This window comes from Sitophilus oryzae, unplaced genomic scaffold (genome assembly GCF_002938485.1).
Source record: "Sitophilus oryzae breed Bouriz unplaced genomic scaffold, Soryzae_2.0 scaffold_857_pilon_pilon, whole genome shotgun sequence".
Classification (NCBI taxonomy): Eukaryota; Metazoa; Arthropoda; class Insecta; order Coleoptera; family Curculionidae; genus Sitophilus; species Sitophilus oryzae.
Genome location: NW_022147480.1, coordinates 840,747 through 857,754, shown reverse-complemented (window position 1 = coordinate 857,754; position 17,008 = coordinate 840,747). Strand labels below are relative to the sequence as shown.

Sequence of the window (17,008 nt, the reverse complement as noted above, 5' to 3'; positions counted from 1 at the left end):
TAACTCGCTTAATGAAGACCTCATACACTTTCAGCAAAATGGAGCCACTTCACATTATTCTATTGTCACAAGGCCGTGGTTGGATAAATATTATCCAAGGCAATGGATTGGGAGAAGGGGTCTAATCGAGTGGCCGCCAAGGTTACCTGATCTCACTCCTTTAGACTTTTCCTTGTGGGGTTACACTAAATTCATAGTCTACAAGACAAAAGCAGGTTCGTTGCAAGAACTAAGGCACAGGGGAACTGAAGCATGTCGAAATATTCCGAGAGAGACTTTCCAAAAAGTGAGAGAAGAATTTGAAAATTGTTTGTATTTTTGTATGAAACAAAACGGCTGTCATTTTGAGCAATTATTAAAATAAATTATCATTTTAAATTTCTTTCAAATTGTCACACCTATATTTCTTGTCACTAACCAGTAATTAAGTTGAAGTCTGTATGACCATCTTTTAGCAATTTCAATTAGCTTTCCAAAGAAGTGTCACAAGTGGGGTATCGCTATCTTGAGATTAGAAGTGAGGGAGTGCCACCTAGGGGTGGGTTGGGGTGGTTTGAAAAATACTTCATTTAGCTGGGTCCCAATTTGTAACTTATGCTGAAAAAATCACCTTTTTCATTAATGTCCACCTAATTGTTCGTGTAAGGGTAGTTTTCCAATTTCACCCTAAAAACTTTATGATCATCATTTAGCATTTTTCATGAGCTTTCCAAAAAGACGCCACAAGTGGGGTGTTGCCATTTAAGATTTTCAAGTGAGTAGGGATGCCTCCTAAGGGGTAGGTCGGGGTGGTTCAAAAAATACGTCATATGTATTCCCCCTCGGTATTTTTTATTTTTTTGATATCTTTTTTGGTTTAAACATTATAGCCATTGTAAGTTTTCAGTAGCCCACCCTGTATAGGTAATAATTATTGTCGTCTAAGCATTGTCTATGCAAATTTCATGTGATAAAAATTTAAAAATATAGAAACAAACGTATCAGTGACGTTTATTTCTTTTTATTTAGTGCACCAAATTTACGGCTCGGATGATATTTTCTAAAATCGTTAACGTATCCTGTATATTTTCGATCATTTCTCATAGGATGCGAGTTTCTTGAAAAACAGAGTTTGATTTCCTTGATATGGGCATAATTTATATGGGATTTTATATATATATATTAGCATTTGAGTAGAGAGCTTACAGAGATAATCAAAATGAACTTACTCTTTTTTCTTACATTGAATGATACATACAGTTTATTCATTATATTCATTAAATCAATACATATTATCTATTTGCTTTAACAGTCACTGGTTGAAAAATCGACCACAACTCCACACTCCCTTATTTGTTAACTTTTTGAAAATTGTTATTAAGAAGATATGCTCCCTTTGTGCTAGTTTATTTATTTATTTTTTGTATATTTTATATTATTTTCTATTTATTTTTCAATGCAATTTAGTAATTTCATTACTCCGTTATATGTATAGACTTATTTTTAGCTTAATACTAGTAGAGAGACTGCCCTTATTAAATTTACTACACAGCATTTTTTGCTATCAACAACCGCGGCTGCATTAGCTGTGAAACATTAAATTTCCCAACTTTTCACAGCGTGTTACTAAGTTATATGTCAAAGTTTCGTGGAAAAATGCTCAAGCGAGAAAAAACTTTTATAGTACACCGTAAAGCGTTTGATTTATTTACTAGAAAATGCAATAAAATTAACCATGAAAGTTTGTTACAAGTAAACTCTTTTAAACAAATTTTAGAAAGCGTACAAGATAGTTTTAACGTAAAATTAACCTTACAATATAAACTACTCAAAACAGTTATCGCATATTTTCTAAAAAAATATTAATTTGAACAAGACACTTTGAATTCCCTGACTTAGGTACGATTTTAAATAAATGGATAGTGTGAAGGGAAATTCGATAAAATAAGCCTACGCACTGACCTGTAATTTTTAGTCGGCCGACTATTTAATTGCAAAAGTGAAAACAATACATACTTATGAAGTCGATCGGCGGACTATTTGATTGCACGTCAGCGCGGCTCCATAAGGATATATTGGTTACGCAAATATGTAACTAAATAGTCGGCCGATTAAAAATTGCCTGTCAGCGCATTGCCTAAGACTACGCAATGTAATCAGATATTGGGCCAATCGGCTCCATAAGAATGTATTGTTTTCACTTTTATAAAATAAAACATTAAATTACCACAATACACCAAAACACTTTTACTTTTACACTGGACGCGCGTTTCGCTAACCATATTAGCATCATCAAGAGATGACTAAGAACTGTTCATTATCGTCGACCGAATGAAATTTTATCGTCGTGTATAAAACAATATTTTTTTCCATAGTTCCATTACGTTTTAAAAAATATCCAGGAATTATTATTTCAAGGAATTCATTACGAGTAGAAAAAATATTGTGCTGGGTTGGCGTTGATTTCTATACAATTTGACAAATAAATAAAGCTGTCTCTTTAGTGGTCAGTTTTGAGTCAATATTTTTTAATTTTCTTCCGTGTCGATTGCTGATGAATTGGAGCCAGAAATGGCTGAAAACGAAATAAGTAAATTACCAACATATATTCAGGCTGAGGCGGCAAACGCCATATCCAAACTACTTCCATTTAAATCCCGAATAACATATGAAGTGGAATGCAAAAATTTTCAAAAATGGAAGCAATTAAAAAACGTGCGAGAAGAAATAAAGTTTTTAACCTATCCTCGCTGTTAAAGTATCATTTAATCCACCCTTGCGGTTAAAGTACTATTTTATCCACTATTTTTGATAGATATAAAGCCATTTTAACAGTTGCTATGGAAAAAAATATAAATATAAATAACATAAAAAAGGTTTTTGTCATACGCTCCCAAAAACAGCTATTTTACGGACTCATTTCAGTCCGTAAAATGTTTCTTTTTCGGCCTAGGCCGTAAAGGTCGTCATGGCAACCTTTATGGACTAAAATGTCTAAATTCGTTATTTGGTTGTTTTATTTTGTCATTCGAAATTTGTCACAAAATCACATAAAATTATACATATATTTATAATTAAATTATTAAATACTAACAATATCAAAAGCTAAGTTATTTGTTTAAAGTAAGTACCTAGGTACCTATTTAAAAGAGGCTTTTAAATTAAAATATTCTTAAATTACAGTCACAAACATTCAAACCATCGTCAATTTGGTCGAAATATTCCATGCTGAGAGCAGTGTTAAGTGTTAAAGAAGATATTTATATTGACAAATTTCCAAAACTTATTGCTTTTTGAAGAGGAATTCGGTTGGTTACGAGCCTAAAAAGTCTAAGGTTTTGTCCATAAAAGAGATCGGTGATTTTTTGGCCACGGCTAGTGATGAAACTTATTTACTTACTAAGGTAAGTTTGCGATAATGATTTTTTAAAATATATAGATGGTTTCTTATTCCATTGTATTTGATTTTAAATTATTAAATACTAACAATATCAAAAGCTAAGTTATTTGGAAAAATAAAAATGAAATGAACAATTTTGTGCATTTTGAAAACTTGCATCTGCAATCGAAACGACTCCTCCATTGGCAGGTAAATTTACTTTCTGATGAGGTGGAGTAAATGCGAACGATGATGTACTTGGTAATACATCCGTGGAAGTGGTCGCGATTTTCTTTTCCCCCATTAGCAGTTTGCAAACTTTCTTCTTTTTCTCAATAGATTCTTCTATGTAACCTTCGGCCACTGTGGACGACCTAAATAATTATTGTTGTTTAGAACAAGATCGGAAAATATTAAAATTTTTACCTCCAACCTCCTAGGCGTTTCAGCGATGTAAAATCCACATCTGCATCTGCAGCAAGAGTAGCAGAACTACGTCGGAAACAATGACCTGTATATTCGTTTGGGTTCGACAACTTTAAAAATGCTGCTACAATCGATGGCATCTTCCCAAATGAATGAATGCCGACTCGTTGCACGGTGCATTTTCCTTTACGATAAGAGATGAAGACATAATCATGTGGTACATTTTTTGGCCTAAGACAAGCATATTTTCTATACAACTCAACTGGATTGACAACGTTCCCTTCGTTCACCACCGGAAACACTCTTTTGATATTAGTTTTTGTATCCGCAAGGGTAACTAAAAGGCAGCTGTTGTCTTTTTCTATGATGTCTTCACTCGTAGAGAGTACAATTCTTCTCTTCTACATGCTCCACAAAGGCCAATGACAAGAGCTACCTAAAAATCAAATACAATGGAATAAGAAACCATCTATATATTTTTAAAAATCATTATCGCAAACTTACCTTAGTAAGTAAATAAGTTTCATCACTAGCCGTGGCCAAAAATCACCGATCTCTTTTATGGACAAAACCTTAGACTTTTTAGGCTCGTAACCAACCGAATTCCTCTTCAAAAAGCAATAAGTTTTGGAAATTTGTCAATATAAATATCTTCTTTAACACTTAACACTGCTCTCAGCATGGAATATTTCGACCAAATTGACGATGGTTTGAATGTTTGTGACTGTAATTTAAGAATATTTTAATTTAAAAGCCTCTTTTAAATAGGTACCTAGGTACTTACTTTTTCGTGGAAATAATTTAGCAATACATCTTCATTTACAACGAATACGCCATTTTTGTCTTTCCATTCATTAAAAACATCATATTCTTTCTGGTAAATGGCACGAGACTTCACAGGAAGTAAATCCAACACGATTTCTTTGGCCTTATTAGCAATATGTTCGGGATTTTGGAACATTTTAAAATTGTTGATGAATTTGTGTGATTTTGTGACAAATTTCGAATGACATGTCAAAATGCGATGAAATAAACAAACTCGTTACTAAGATATGAATTTATAAGCCAACTTTTTCAAACATTATAATTTCAAATATGGAAAATTTGCAAATATGCGTTCTAAAAAACTGTAAAAAGCGTATGACAAAAAATAGTGTATGTAACACGTACCTAAATTATGTTTTTTAGGACTCATCTACTATTTCGGACTCGGCTAACGCCTCGTCCGCAAACAGTAATGATTCGTCCTAAAAAACATCATTTTAGGTACTAGTTACATAAATAGCTATTTTAGATTTCAAAAAGAATTCTATTAAAATTCTATTCCTTAAAAAAACTTCTAAAAAAAACACAAATATAGTAATTATTCAAGCTTTAAAAATCCTTAATAAAATTTAATAGTACAAAATTATGACCGATTGTCTCCGCGTAAAATTTTCATAATTATTTACCTCGGGGATCCCGGGGATGATTCTTCAACAAGACTAATTAAAGTACTTTTTGAGAACAGAATTTAACGAGACTGAGCATAAACCGCATAATTCGCTTGAAAAAAAGCAAATCCGCATTAGGCCGGCTCTCTTATTTCTTTGGTTGTTTAATGTTTTCTTAATTTTACGGTTAAATAAGCTGAAATAATTGCCAGCGACGAAAAATCGGACTTTGAGGCGATCTCTCCAAGCATTGAGGCGTTTAAATGAAGAAAGATATAATAAAAAGAAAAAGAAAATCATCTTTCTTAAAAAAAATCATCTTTCGTTTCCTAAAAAAACTTGAATAACTGTATAATATGTTTGTTTCTGGTTGGTAATAGGATTTCCGATTGGTAAAGTTATTATTTCCCAGCAGTGCATAATCACTTTAAGCGCTTCATATGAGATAAAACTGCCATTATTATATGTATGATTGTGTTTAATAATTATTTCTTTCTTGTCCTATACAAGTACAACAGATTTATTCTCAAGGGATTGAAAATTGTTACAACACCAACGAAACTTCAGTGTGTTAATTTTAACTCTTTAATAAATCTTCAGTCTCCAGTGGCTTACGATTTTTATCGCTGTAACTTTATCTCTCCATAGGATATAATTAATTTTAATTTATGATGTGGGAAATTGTAATAGCCTCTGTTTTAGAGCTAATACCATAGAAAATTTAACTTAAACAAATTTTCGAACAGTGAATCAAATAAAAAGAAAAAAAATGTTATAAAATTTTCAGAAAAACAAGTTTTAATAAATAAAATTAAGCATTTCAAATTTTACTCATAGAAAATCTTCTTCCATTAAACTATTTTTATAAAAATTCTATAGATATTCCTGGCCTTCAAAAATATAAAATGTTTTTGTTCTTTTTCGTTTCTAAAATGAGGGCTTCTTATTTTTATTTGCATCTTTCTAGAGAATTTTAAAATGCGCTTATCGTTACTGAACTGAGAATTAGAATTTATTTTCAAACCATCTCTATTCCAGCGAAGCAGCATTGTATAAAATACATTAAAAATTGAATAATTCAAAATTTAGAAAACAAAACAACCGAGTTTCATTATTTTTTAATTATTAAAACTAAACTGTTATTATTAAACGCTTGTTGTAGGTATACCCTTCTTGAGTTATAACTCATCGTACAGTCTCAGAGTTTTGACAAAAACCAGTATCTGAGACGGTTTTACAGAGGCTATTTCTCCATCCCCGTTATCAGTTGTACTCAGTGATGAAAAAGCTAAAAAAGTGTCGATAAATTTTGACAGCAATTTAAAGAAAATCACTTACTTTATTTGGGCAATAAATGTAAAGTCTTTAATTTTTTAATAGTGTTTTTGTATTTACGCTTAAACGGAGACATTGAGGAAACGCTCTGAAGATAAATTGAGCGTAAATCCTAATAAATAATTTATTTTTAGTTGTTTAATAGAGATAGGCCTTTTTGTTATGATAATAATAAATTTATTTCCGAACGAATAGTATACATACGCCCATGTAAAATAAATTTAAAAATGACGGTACAGTGTTCTTAATAAGAAAAAAAATAATACAATATTCACATTATGGAATACTTACAAGAAAATACAATACATACATACAAGAAAAAATCTGAAAATCACCAAAAAATCAGAAACAAATATTTTTAAATACTTTTATTCGCGTTGGATTAGATCAACTGAAAACAAAGACAATTTTCATTCCTGAAGCAAAGACAATAATCAATTAAAATACTCTTATCTAGCTTATTTTAATAATATTGTTTTTTATACAAAAATGTATTTTTTAACTAATATATTTTTAGTAATTATTTACTTAATTGAGGGCATTAATACAGGGCATTTAAACAAAACAAAAACAAAACATGTTCCTTCATTCGTTTTTTTTTATACAAATAACTGTGGAGTAACAGTTTCTGTTTTCCCTGTTCAATTTTAACAAATTCGACTTCCATTCTACGTGTTTATGCTGGATGATAATAAGCAAAATAAATAAAATTTTCCAAAAATTGGCAGGGATGACAATGCCAATAGCCTGACAATGATAATGAGATAAAAATTATTGTATTTTTCGGGCAAGTTTTTGGTTGGCTAAAATGTTCTTAGAGAAATTATGATTTCGGGAAATTTTCCATTAGGGCAATTTTAGTTTCGTTGTTTTGCTTTCGATCAAAATTTTCCTTTTATTCGGTCATTTATTCTCGGACAATCTTTTGCATCCCCATACAGCTATGTGCAGAGTCTAGCTAATTCTAACAATGGTTTTTGGCAAAAACAGACTCTAAAATCACACTGTAAAAGAGAGCTGCTGCCATGATAGAAGTTTTATTTTGTCCCAAGCAACCGTCAGAAAATAATTAGGTAGAATGGTGTGATTTTCTCTCGCATGCCTTTTCATAACTTAAAACAAAAGGACCTATCTCAGATTCTATCTTTCTTGTAGTATAACAATTGGTATAACAATAATTGATATAACAAAGAGCCCTATCTCAACATACGTCTCTTCGTCATAACGAAGAATTGCAGTATTTGAGATGGGGCAAATTTTTAAACGAATATAAAATGAAAAACGTACAATATTGAGATGCGCAAATTCGCTATGTTAAAATATGACCCATTGGGCATGTCCTGACGTTGATATCTCAAAATCGCCAAAAATCGAGATACGCCTTTTCGTCATAAAGCCGACGATATGGGTTATTGGAATATTTTTCAAAAAAAACATGTACGCCACTGACTTGCCGTTTAATTCCAATTAAAAGTTATCTCTTGATATTTTGTCGAATTCGTTCTCCTTGATGAAATAAACGCAATTTTATTAATAACAATTACAATAATTCGAAAAAATATTAAGATTTTAACACCCTGTAGCTACGAAACAAAGCAGAATCGGACATACATATATCGATATAAAAAATAAGTCTTATTTTTACGTGAGGAATCTCCACGAGAGATAGCACATGTCTTTTAAAACACCCTGTATATTTCCAAAGAAAAAAGTCTAGACAAAAACAAAAAAAAACATAACGAATTTATATTATCATTCTTCGTTTAAATAGATTGGATAAAACGCTGCCATCTTATCAAGAGACTCATCAATCACAGCTTAATATTTCTTTCATTCCGTAACAGATAAAGAACTTCTTTTCAGCATTAATATAAATGGTTTCAGCACTAGTCCTGTTCAATAGAGGAAATATTATTTATTAGTCTTGTCTAGCTTAGAGACGTAAGGCATAACTCGTCTATAAAGATATTGTAACAATAGTCTCTATAATAATTTATCTCCTACATAAAGAAATTTAATAGAATGAGACGTACAGGACTACATAAATTATTATACCATACTAATTGAAAAAAAAACGGCGACAAAGACGGCTGGTTACCGACGATATATGATAATTTTGGCGACGTCAAGCCGACATCATTTACGTTGTAATTTATTTTTATTTGAATAAATAATACAGGGTGGTTCGAACTGTATTCTGGAAGTTTTGGCAGCATATTCTGCAGAGAAAAATAAGTAAAAAAGTTGGTATAAATGTATGTCCTAAAATTTTTAGTTTCGGAGATACTGAGTGTAGAAGTTTTATTTTTATTTCGATTTTTTTGTCAATAATTTCTGAAGTAACGTCAATATTTGGGATGAAATTGGTGCATGGGAGTTTTTTGACATGAGAAATTTGATTTTGATGTCAATATGACTCTTACTTGTAGAGGGCTTGTTCACCACATACTACACGGAGTATTGTAGCTAAACGATGAGATTTTTACAAATTGTAAGTTTTAGGTTCGATGAAGGACTATTAGAGGTACAATTTAAAAGTAATTTTACAAGATACAGAGTGTCCCAAATAAGTAAAAAATATCAAAGTTGTATTTTTTTAAATGGAACACCCTGTATATTATTACATTTTTAGTTTCTACGATTAAAATAAAGGTAAATTTGATTAAGGTTTATTATACTTAAACCTTACCGTTTCTGAAATATTTTCAATTTTGTGAAATTGCAGTAAAAATTTTAAGGCTTCATTTCTCCAAGGGTATCAAAGTTTTTAATACTAAATATTTACTAAAGTTTATTTACTGATCAGTTATTGTGTTGCAATAATAAAAATAATACTACCTTATACAGAGCCTTTAAAAATTTATTTTAAATTGTTTTTAAAGCAACAAATGTATAAAATGAACAGACTAGTAATATTATCGTTTAGCTAAAAACGGCAATAACTTTTAATTTAAATGGAACACCCTGTATATTTTACGAGCCCATCAGATGCAAAATTTAATTGTCTATCAAATTATATTATACCATTTTTTACCTATTCTTTTTAAGTTTCCGTAGAAAATGCATTTTCTTGTAATTTAGAACTTATTTATCAATATACCCATGGACTATTGACATTTCAGATTATTTTTAAAGATGTACCAAATTTTTAAAGAGTACAGATACTAATATTGTCGATATAATTCGTTTATTTCATTAAAAAATAAAAAAAACTGTTTAAATATTTGTTAAAGAGGATCAATTAATATGATTCCAGCTGTGATTCCAGTATTCAAACTACATTAACTGACTGTTTGCGTTGATTAATAATAATTGCTCCAAATACTAAAAAACTGGATTTTGTATGGGCATTAGACAGTGTGATAAAAAGTAACACCTTAAAAATGATATTTCATTTTTTAATAAATGCTTATTTATAACAACAGAGACTTTAATTTGATAAGTTATTATTATATTGATTTCTGACTCAAATCCACATTTATTTATAATAATTTATTAACGAACACAATTAAGTATGTAATTAATTAGTATATGGGCGGAAATAATGGTGTTATATTTAATTAATGGTATACTCTTTTATAAAGATTTAAATAGTTTTCTTTTTGCATACAAATGGGCTAGTAATATTATCGTTTTGCTAAAAACGATAATATTACTAGTCTGTTCATTTTGTACATTTGTTGCTTTAAAAACAATCTAAAATGTCAATATTCCATGGATATATTGATAAATGAGGTCTAAATGATAAGAAAATGCATTTTCTACGAAAACTTGAAGGGATAGGTAAAAAATGGTATAATACAATTTGATAGACAATTTAATTGTGCATCTGATTCTCCTAAAATATACAGGGTATTCCATTTAAATTAAAGAAGTTATTGCCGTTTGAAGCTAATAATTACTTAAAATAAATTTTTAGACACTCTGTATAAGGTAGTATTATTTTTATTATTGCAACACAATAACTGATCAATAAATAAACTTCATTAAATATTTAGCATTAAAAACATTGATACTCTTGGAGAAATGAAGCTTTAAAATTTTTACTGCAATTTCACAAAATTGAAAATATTTCAAAAACGGTAAGGTTTAAGTATAATAAACCTTAATCAAATTTACCTTTATTTTAATCGTAGAAACTAAAAATGTAATAATATACAGGGTGTTCCATTTAAAAAAATACAACTTTGATATTTTTTATTTATTTGGGACACTCTGTATCTTGTAAAAATATTTTTAAATTGTAGCTCTAATAGTCCTTCAACGAACCCCAAACTTACAATTTGTAAAAATCTCATCGTTTAGCTACAATACTCCGTGTCGTATGTGGTGAACAACCCTGTATACATGTTTTTAACGCCAACTAAATTTTTCTTCGAAAAAATATGATAAAACAGTTTCTTTTGAACTTTTGGGACAAAAACATTTCAAATTTATGATGTCAGTCTAATAAATATTTAGTCAACATGCTTAATTTATGTCAATGATGACAGATATTGATAATTTAGATTCAAAATATCTCGAGAACCATTACTCGTAGCGATCTACAAGTAGGAGTCAAGTAGTATTATTTATCAAGTAGATTCAAGTAGGAGTAGATTCAAGTAGGAGTATTGAAATCAAAATCACATTTTTTATGTCAAAAAACTCCCAGACACCAATTTTCATCCGAATATTGACGATACTTCAGAAATGATTTGGAAAAAATCGAAATAAAAATAAAACTTATACACCCTATATCTCCAGAACTAAGCACTTTAGGACATACATTTATTCAAACTTTCTAACTTATTTTTATCTGCGGAATATGCTGCAGAAGTTTCCGGAATACAGTTCGGACCACCCTGTATAATAAGCTAAATTATAAGGTATATTTTAAGCTAAAACACCCAGTAGATAAAAATATAAACCCAATTCTGGATCTATAACCTTCAAATTCAGATATTTTATAATAATATCCATTAAAATATTAAAAATATCTAATCATTATGCTAAAATGTTGAAGCCAAGTGACAAAAACTTCCATAACCTTAGCAAAATTGATCAAAAATCTGTGATAACGCCTTTTAATGGCACCAGTAAATCAAAAAAATAACTAAAATTTATATTATATAGCCGTACCACGATGGAAACACTAAAAAATGATCAAATAAACCGAAATTTTGAAATAAATTCATGTAACATACATATCCCTCGTATAAAATCAAAGAAAATCTTTAGTAAAGCATATAAATAGAACTAAACATAATAAAATAGCACATCTATAGCTTTAAATTGTGAAATTACACAAAATATTCTTAAATTATTATAAAATCTAAACATCCTACCTTATTTAACCATGATGAAGAGAAAATATCACCTACAAAGTACCATTTTCACTATTTATTCACACAATTTCACGATTTGTTCACTAATTTACGCGTTTAAATTGAAAAATACACGACACACAACGTAAAATAATTTAAAACAAGTTAAATCAACACAGTTCAAGCCGTTTTTCCGTCTAGTAACGCCAAATAATAACAAACATTCAGTTTTTTTGTCGGCCGTTGCTAAGAGACTCTGGCAACCAAAGCCAACTATGTTGGATGATAGGAAAAACGGAGCGACTTTTGAATATTTCGTAGGGATGGTTTTTTCAGAGAATAATTAAAAGTTTCTTAGGATCTAATAGAGATAGAAATATGAAATTTTCAGTATAGGGATAATTCGAGGTGAGCTTTCTTTCTGGAATATGTTCCGCTTCCTGGCACTTCCGGTTTGACCGGAAATGGCCGTCAATTTCCTTATTTTAAATGGAACTGTCTATATTTTTTGCATTTTTTGGATTTAGCATCAAATTCTAAACATGTTTTGTGTATAATGTTCTATACCTAAGTTTAATGGATTTTGAGATTTTTGTAATTTTATGTCAAAAAATACATAGGCTGAGTAGAAGTAGAGAATTATAGTTTTTTCTGAATTGATAAATTTTTATAAATAATTTATGTTGTCTGTCTTTTAGAAAAGGTTTTATTTTACTTAAATTTTTATAGTAGTTGACTAAATATTATACAGGGTGGTACATAAAATTATGACAAAAATTTATATTACGAAAACCTACTTAAACTTGACTAATTCATTATGGAATCCTCAATTTTTGTTTTAGATATGTTACTAAGTGTCAATAATAAATATTCCTATAGTTCAAATAAAATAAACTTTTAGTCAGGTCATTAAGTAGTATAGTACGTATAAGTAGGTACCTATCATAATACTGAAAAATTGATACTGTTTTAAAACAAACTAATCCTTTAAAATATTATTTATTTCCAAATTTTATTTATGTGTTTTTTTTTGTTTCTTTAAGGTGGATTTCAGTGTACCCTACATGGAAACTGGCATCGCCATTGTGGTGGCTAAAAGAACTGGAATTATATCTCCCACTGCCTTTCTGGAACCATTCGACGCCGCATCCTGGATGTTAGTGGGTGTTGTGGCTATCCATGCTTCAACCTTCACAATTTTCTTATTTGAATGGCTGTCGCCCAGCGGGTTCAATATGAAAGTCACCTTTAACAATGTAAGTAGCTTTATATTCCAAGAATATACTTTTTTTCCTCATGTGTCGCAAGCACTGCGCTCTGTAAGATCGATTGTATTTCTTCCCCATTTTTTTTTAAATTTTGTGTGTATTTTGTTCATGAGGCGCAATACCGTGGACTATAAGCCGATAAATGGTATATTGCTAGTTAGCTACTTTTTTTAATGAACATTGCTTTCCATAAAATCACTTTTCTGATTTCTTTCGAAAATCGACAACTATGAAACTATAATTTCTTCCCGGACACAAACGGTAGATTGTGAGACAGGAAATTGTAGAGAGAAACAAGTCCTATAACATAGGATACAAGATTTTAATGAACAGTGCTTTCCATAAAATCAATAAAATAAAAAATATACGAAATAATATACATATACTGATTTCTTTCGAAAATCGACAACTATGAAACTATGAGCCCTTCCCGGACACAAACGGTACATTGTGAGATAGGAAATTGTAGAGAGAAACAAGCCCTATAACATAGGAAAACCACATTTTAATAAACACAGTTTTTTTTACTATATTGTAATTAGTAATTTTAGACATTGATTAAAACTATAAATATTCTTGTGGAATCTTCGAGGAATAGTCAATTTAATTTAACAATCGGTAACTGTTTTCATATCAGTTTTTCCATGTTTACTTATTTTTCTGAAGCCAAAACAATGTTTAACCTTGACTGCCTCGTATATATATATATATAAGCCCCTGTTATAAAAATTAGTTCCCACTTTCCTGAAATTGATCGAGACGCGCCGTGATTGGTTGTTTATTTTTTATTGTTAATATGGGTTAACAATAAAAAACTAACAACCAATCACTACTCATAACGAGAAACCCCTTAAACACACAAAAATGGGACACCCAGTACATAGTTCTTCCATTCATCTTAGTTTGTTCCTTCCATGCACGTTCAAACGTGAGAATATCTGACAAAGGAAAACCGGAATTACAAATCTAAAGTAAGCGTTAAAAAAAGTGAGAAAATGTGGTCGTTTTTCCCGCATACGAGAGAAACCTTTGTGAGGCTTTCTGCGCGAAAATATTCAGGCTGGATCTTTGCCGAAAACACCAGGAACGATAAAATTCAATATTCAGCGTTGTTCGGGGACAAATAGGATTTCTAGTACGTCCTAGGAAAAGGAAATTAGGTAGTTTTTGTTGGGAAATGGTCTTTATGTAGCAAGGTGAAAGGCAAATAAAGAAATACAGAATATCTTATTTTGGTTTTAGTAGTTCTAAGAGTTTTAACAAAAGAATTTAAGGCTGTACACAAAAAACAATAATTCATTTAGCAGGAACTTCTAAAGAATGTTTCTATTAAATTAATTAGTGTTTTTTTATACAGCGTTAAATTAAATGCAATAAAATAAAGATAATATAAAATAAATAATATAAATATAATATAAACAATCAAATCGTTTCCCCGGAAGATGGATTGGAAATGGTAGAGCATTACGGTTATCGAAATACCCGAATTTGTAGCACCCTGTATAACATTAATTAAAGAACTGGGTTAAAACAATAATCTAATCTAGATTTTAATTATAAACCTGTCATAATTCGCCACATAAATTAGATACTCCCCAAAACTTTCTGAATACGATTTAGTCCCCCGTATCCCACCTGATTTGAACCTCCCTGCCTCCTTTATTCTTCGATTTAAAGGGATCTTCATCGCCGACCTTGCACGGTACTAATCCCTTGAGCTATAGTAAATTTAGAGCCAGTCTTTCATTTTAATTAAAACTATCTCTAGCCGATTTAAAGTTAGTAAAATAGACCAATCGGGAGTTATGAGTGTGGAAATGCTCGGACTTTGTTTGACTAGACCTCTGCCAATTCCTGTTTTGCATTTCAAATTGTCTGGATTTATCTTTTGAGACTGCATTTATTGTTAGGATACGAGTAAACAATGGTGTGTATATCATGATTTTTTTAAACCAAAATCTTTAGTAGTAGAATACAAATTAACATTGCTTTATTTCGTCAATACCGGGAGCGTCTCAAAAGTGGTTCACCCCCAAGGACTGTATATATTCTAAAGGACTGTTCGATCGCGTCAAATAGCCGCTGTCGTAGTCGCCGTGGGATGCTACGTCACGCGCTGACCAGCGCTCCACAGTGCGGCGGATGGTTATTCTAGCGGGACAAAATCTCAAGAGCAATGTTTGGGACTTAAAATCTAAGAACGTAGCAAATGGTCTAATATATAGCAACTAAATATAATACTCTTCTTTGCAACTTAAATATTCTGCTCATATGCACAGAGTGACCCTAACTTGTTATTGCATACGTAGTATGAGATACAACAAGAGAGTAATAAGCTGCCATGAGCACTCTTTTATCCGATATTTTTTTTCAGACTTCTTGTGATAAATATATTTTTCGCAATCTTTTCAGAAATATTGTCCACATGATTACTCCACGTCAAGTAATTGTTTCATAAAAAAATAATCAGGAAATCACTGTACAGGTTGGTCGAAATTGGTCTGTTTTAATAGAGAAAACCTATTTCCTGACTAGATAGAGCAAAACCGAAATAGATGTCATGGGCTCGATTTCTGAGACACGTTTAATGGCATAAACCGCCTGTTGATATTTTCACTGCCAACTGAGATACGGGGTCTTTTTGCATTTTTTACCATTTTGAAAATTGCCCATAACTTTTTTATTTCGCGGAATAATAAAATTCTGTAAAAACGTTCTTAAGACGCTTTTTTAAATCCTTCATTTAATAGGTCAGTTGTAACCCTGGCGTTTTAATTGTGTAATACTATTAACTAATGGTAATACTATTATAGAATATTGATTTGCCTTTTCAAAAGTCTTCAATTATGCAGATAAATAATAATATAGAATATTAAATTGTGATAAAAAATAATTAGGCAACTATGTCAACACAAAATCAAGGCCCGCTTCGATATGAAGATAAAAACCTAATATTTTTCTCATTCTTAGAAATAAATACACATAACCTTATATCGTTGGAAAGGGTTAAACGCCAGCATTTTTTTAACTGCATAGCCAACTATGATTTCTATTTAAAAAATTATATTTTTTATTATTTCTGACAAAAAGAGCAAGTATTGAAAAAAACTGACTACGCCACTGGATTGTGCTTAAAAAAGTGTCTTAAGAACGTTTTTACAGAATTTTATTATTCCGCGAAATACAAAAGTTATGGACAATTTTCCAAATGGTAAAAAATTCAAAAAGACCCCGTATCTCATTTAACAGTGAAAATCTCAACAGGCAGTTTACACCATTAAACGTGTCTCAGAAACCGAGCCCATGACATCTATGTCGGTTTTACTCTATCTAGTCAGGAAATAGCTTTTTTCTGTTAAAACAGACCAATTTCGACCACCCTGTACATAAGCAATTTGATGTTAAAAAGAACTTGTTTTCTGATCAAAATCTGATCATTAAATATTCACACTATTTTATCCAATAGCGTTTTTAGAAAGAGATGAGAATCAGATGCAGCCACATTATGACAAAAAATATTAAACAAGGTGTAACCTATAGTGTATATATATTGGTCTAACTGATATAACTGGTACTTCTGGAGGATTGATTTTTTTAAAAATAAATGTTTACAGTTTATACCAAATAAACTTTCAGTCACGTGATTAAGCTTGACCGGCGGCACAGCCGTTGCCCACTTTTATACATTTTCTTTTAATCAAAATACACACACCGGAAAAATCTAGGGTTATCGTTTTATTAAAGTTAAAAATAAATGTTTTGAATAAACAACCACATATTTGTAGGCCGATTCTTTCTACTTCGATTGAAACGAAGTAGTCACACTAGTTATTTCTAAATTTGGGATATTTGCAGAAGTGTTTGTGCATTTTTTGTCAAATG

At 30.6% G+C, this 17,008-nt stretch overlaps 1 protein-coding gene across 1 annotated transcript in view; it reads left to right on the top strand.

Annotated features, from left to right (window-relative positions):
* LOC115889906 (glutamate receptor ionotropic, NMDA 2B) overlaps positions 1-17,008 on the top strand; it is a 285,735-nt gene that overhangs the window by 193,136 nt on the left and 75,591 nt on the right. Inside the window, exon 9 of the mRNA XM_030909998.1 lies at positions 12,902-13,114. Coding sequence (XP_030765858.1) covers positions 12,902-13,114 — 213 coding nt within the window. The remainder of the gene's footprint in view (positions 1-12,901; positions 13,115-17,008) is intronic.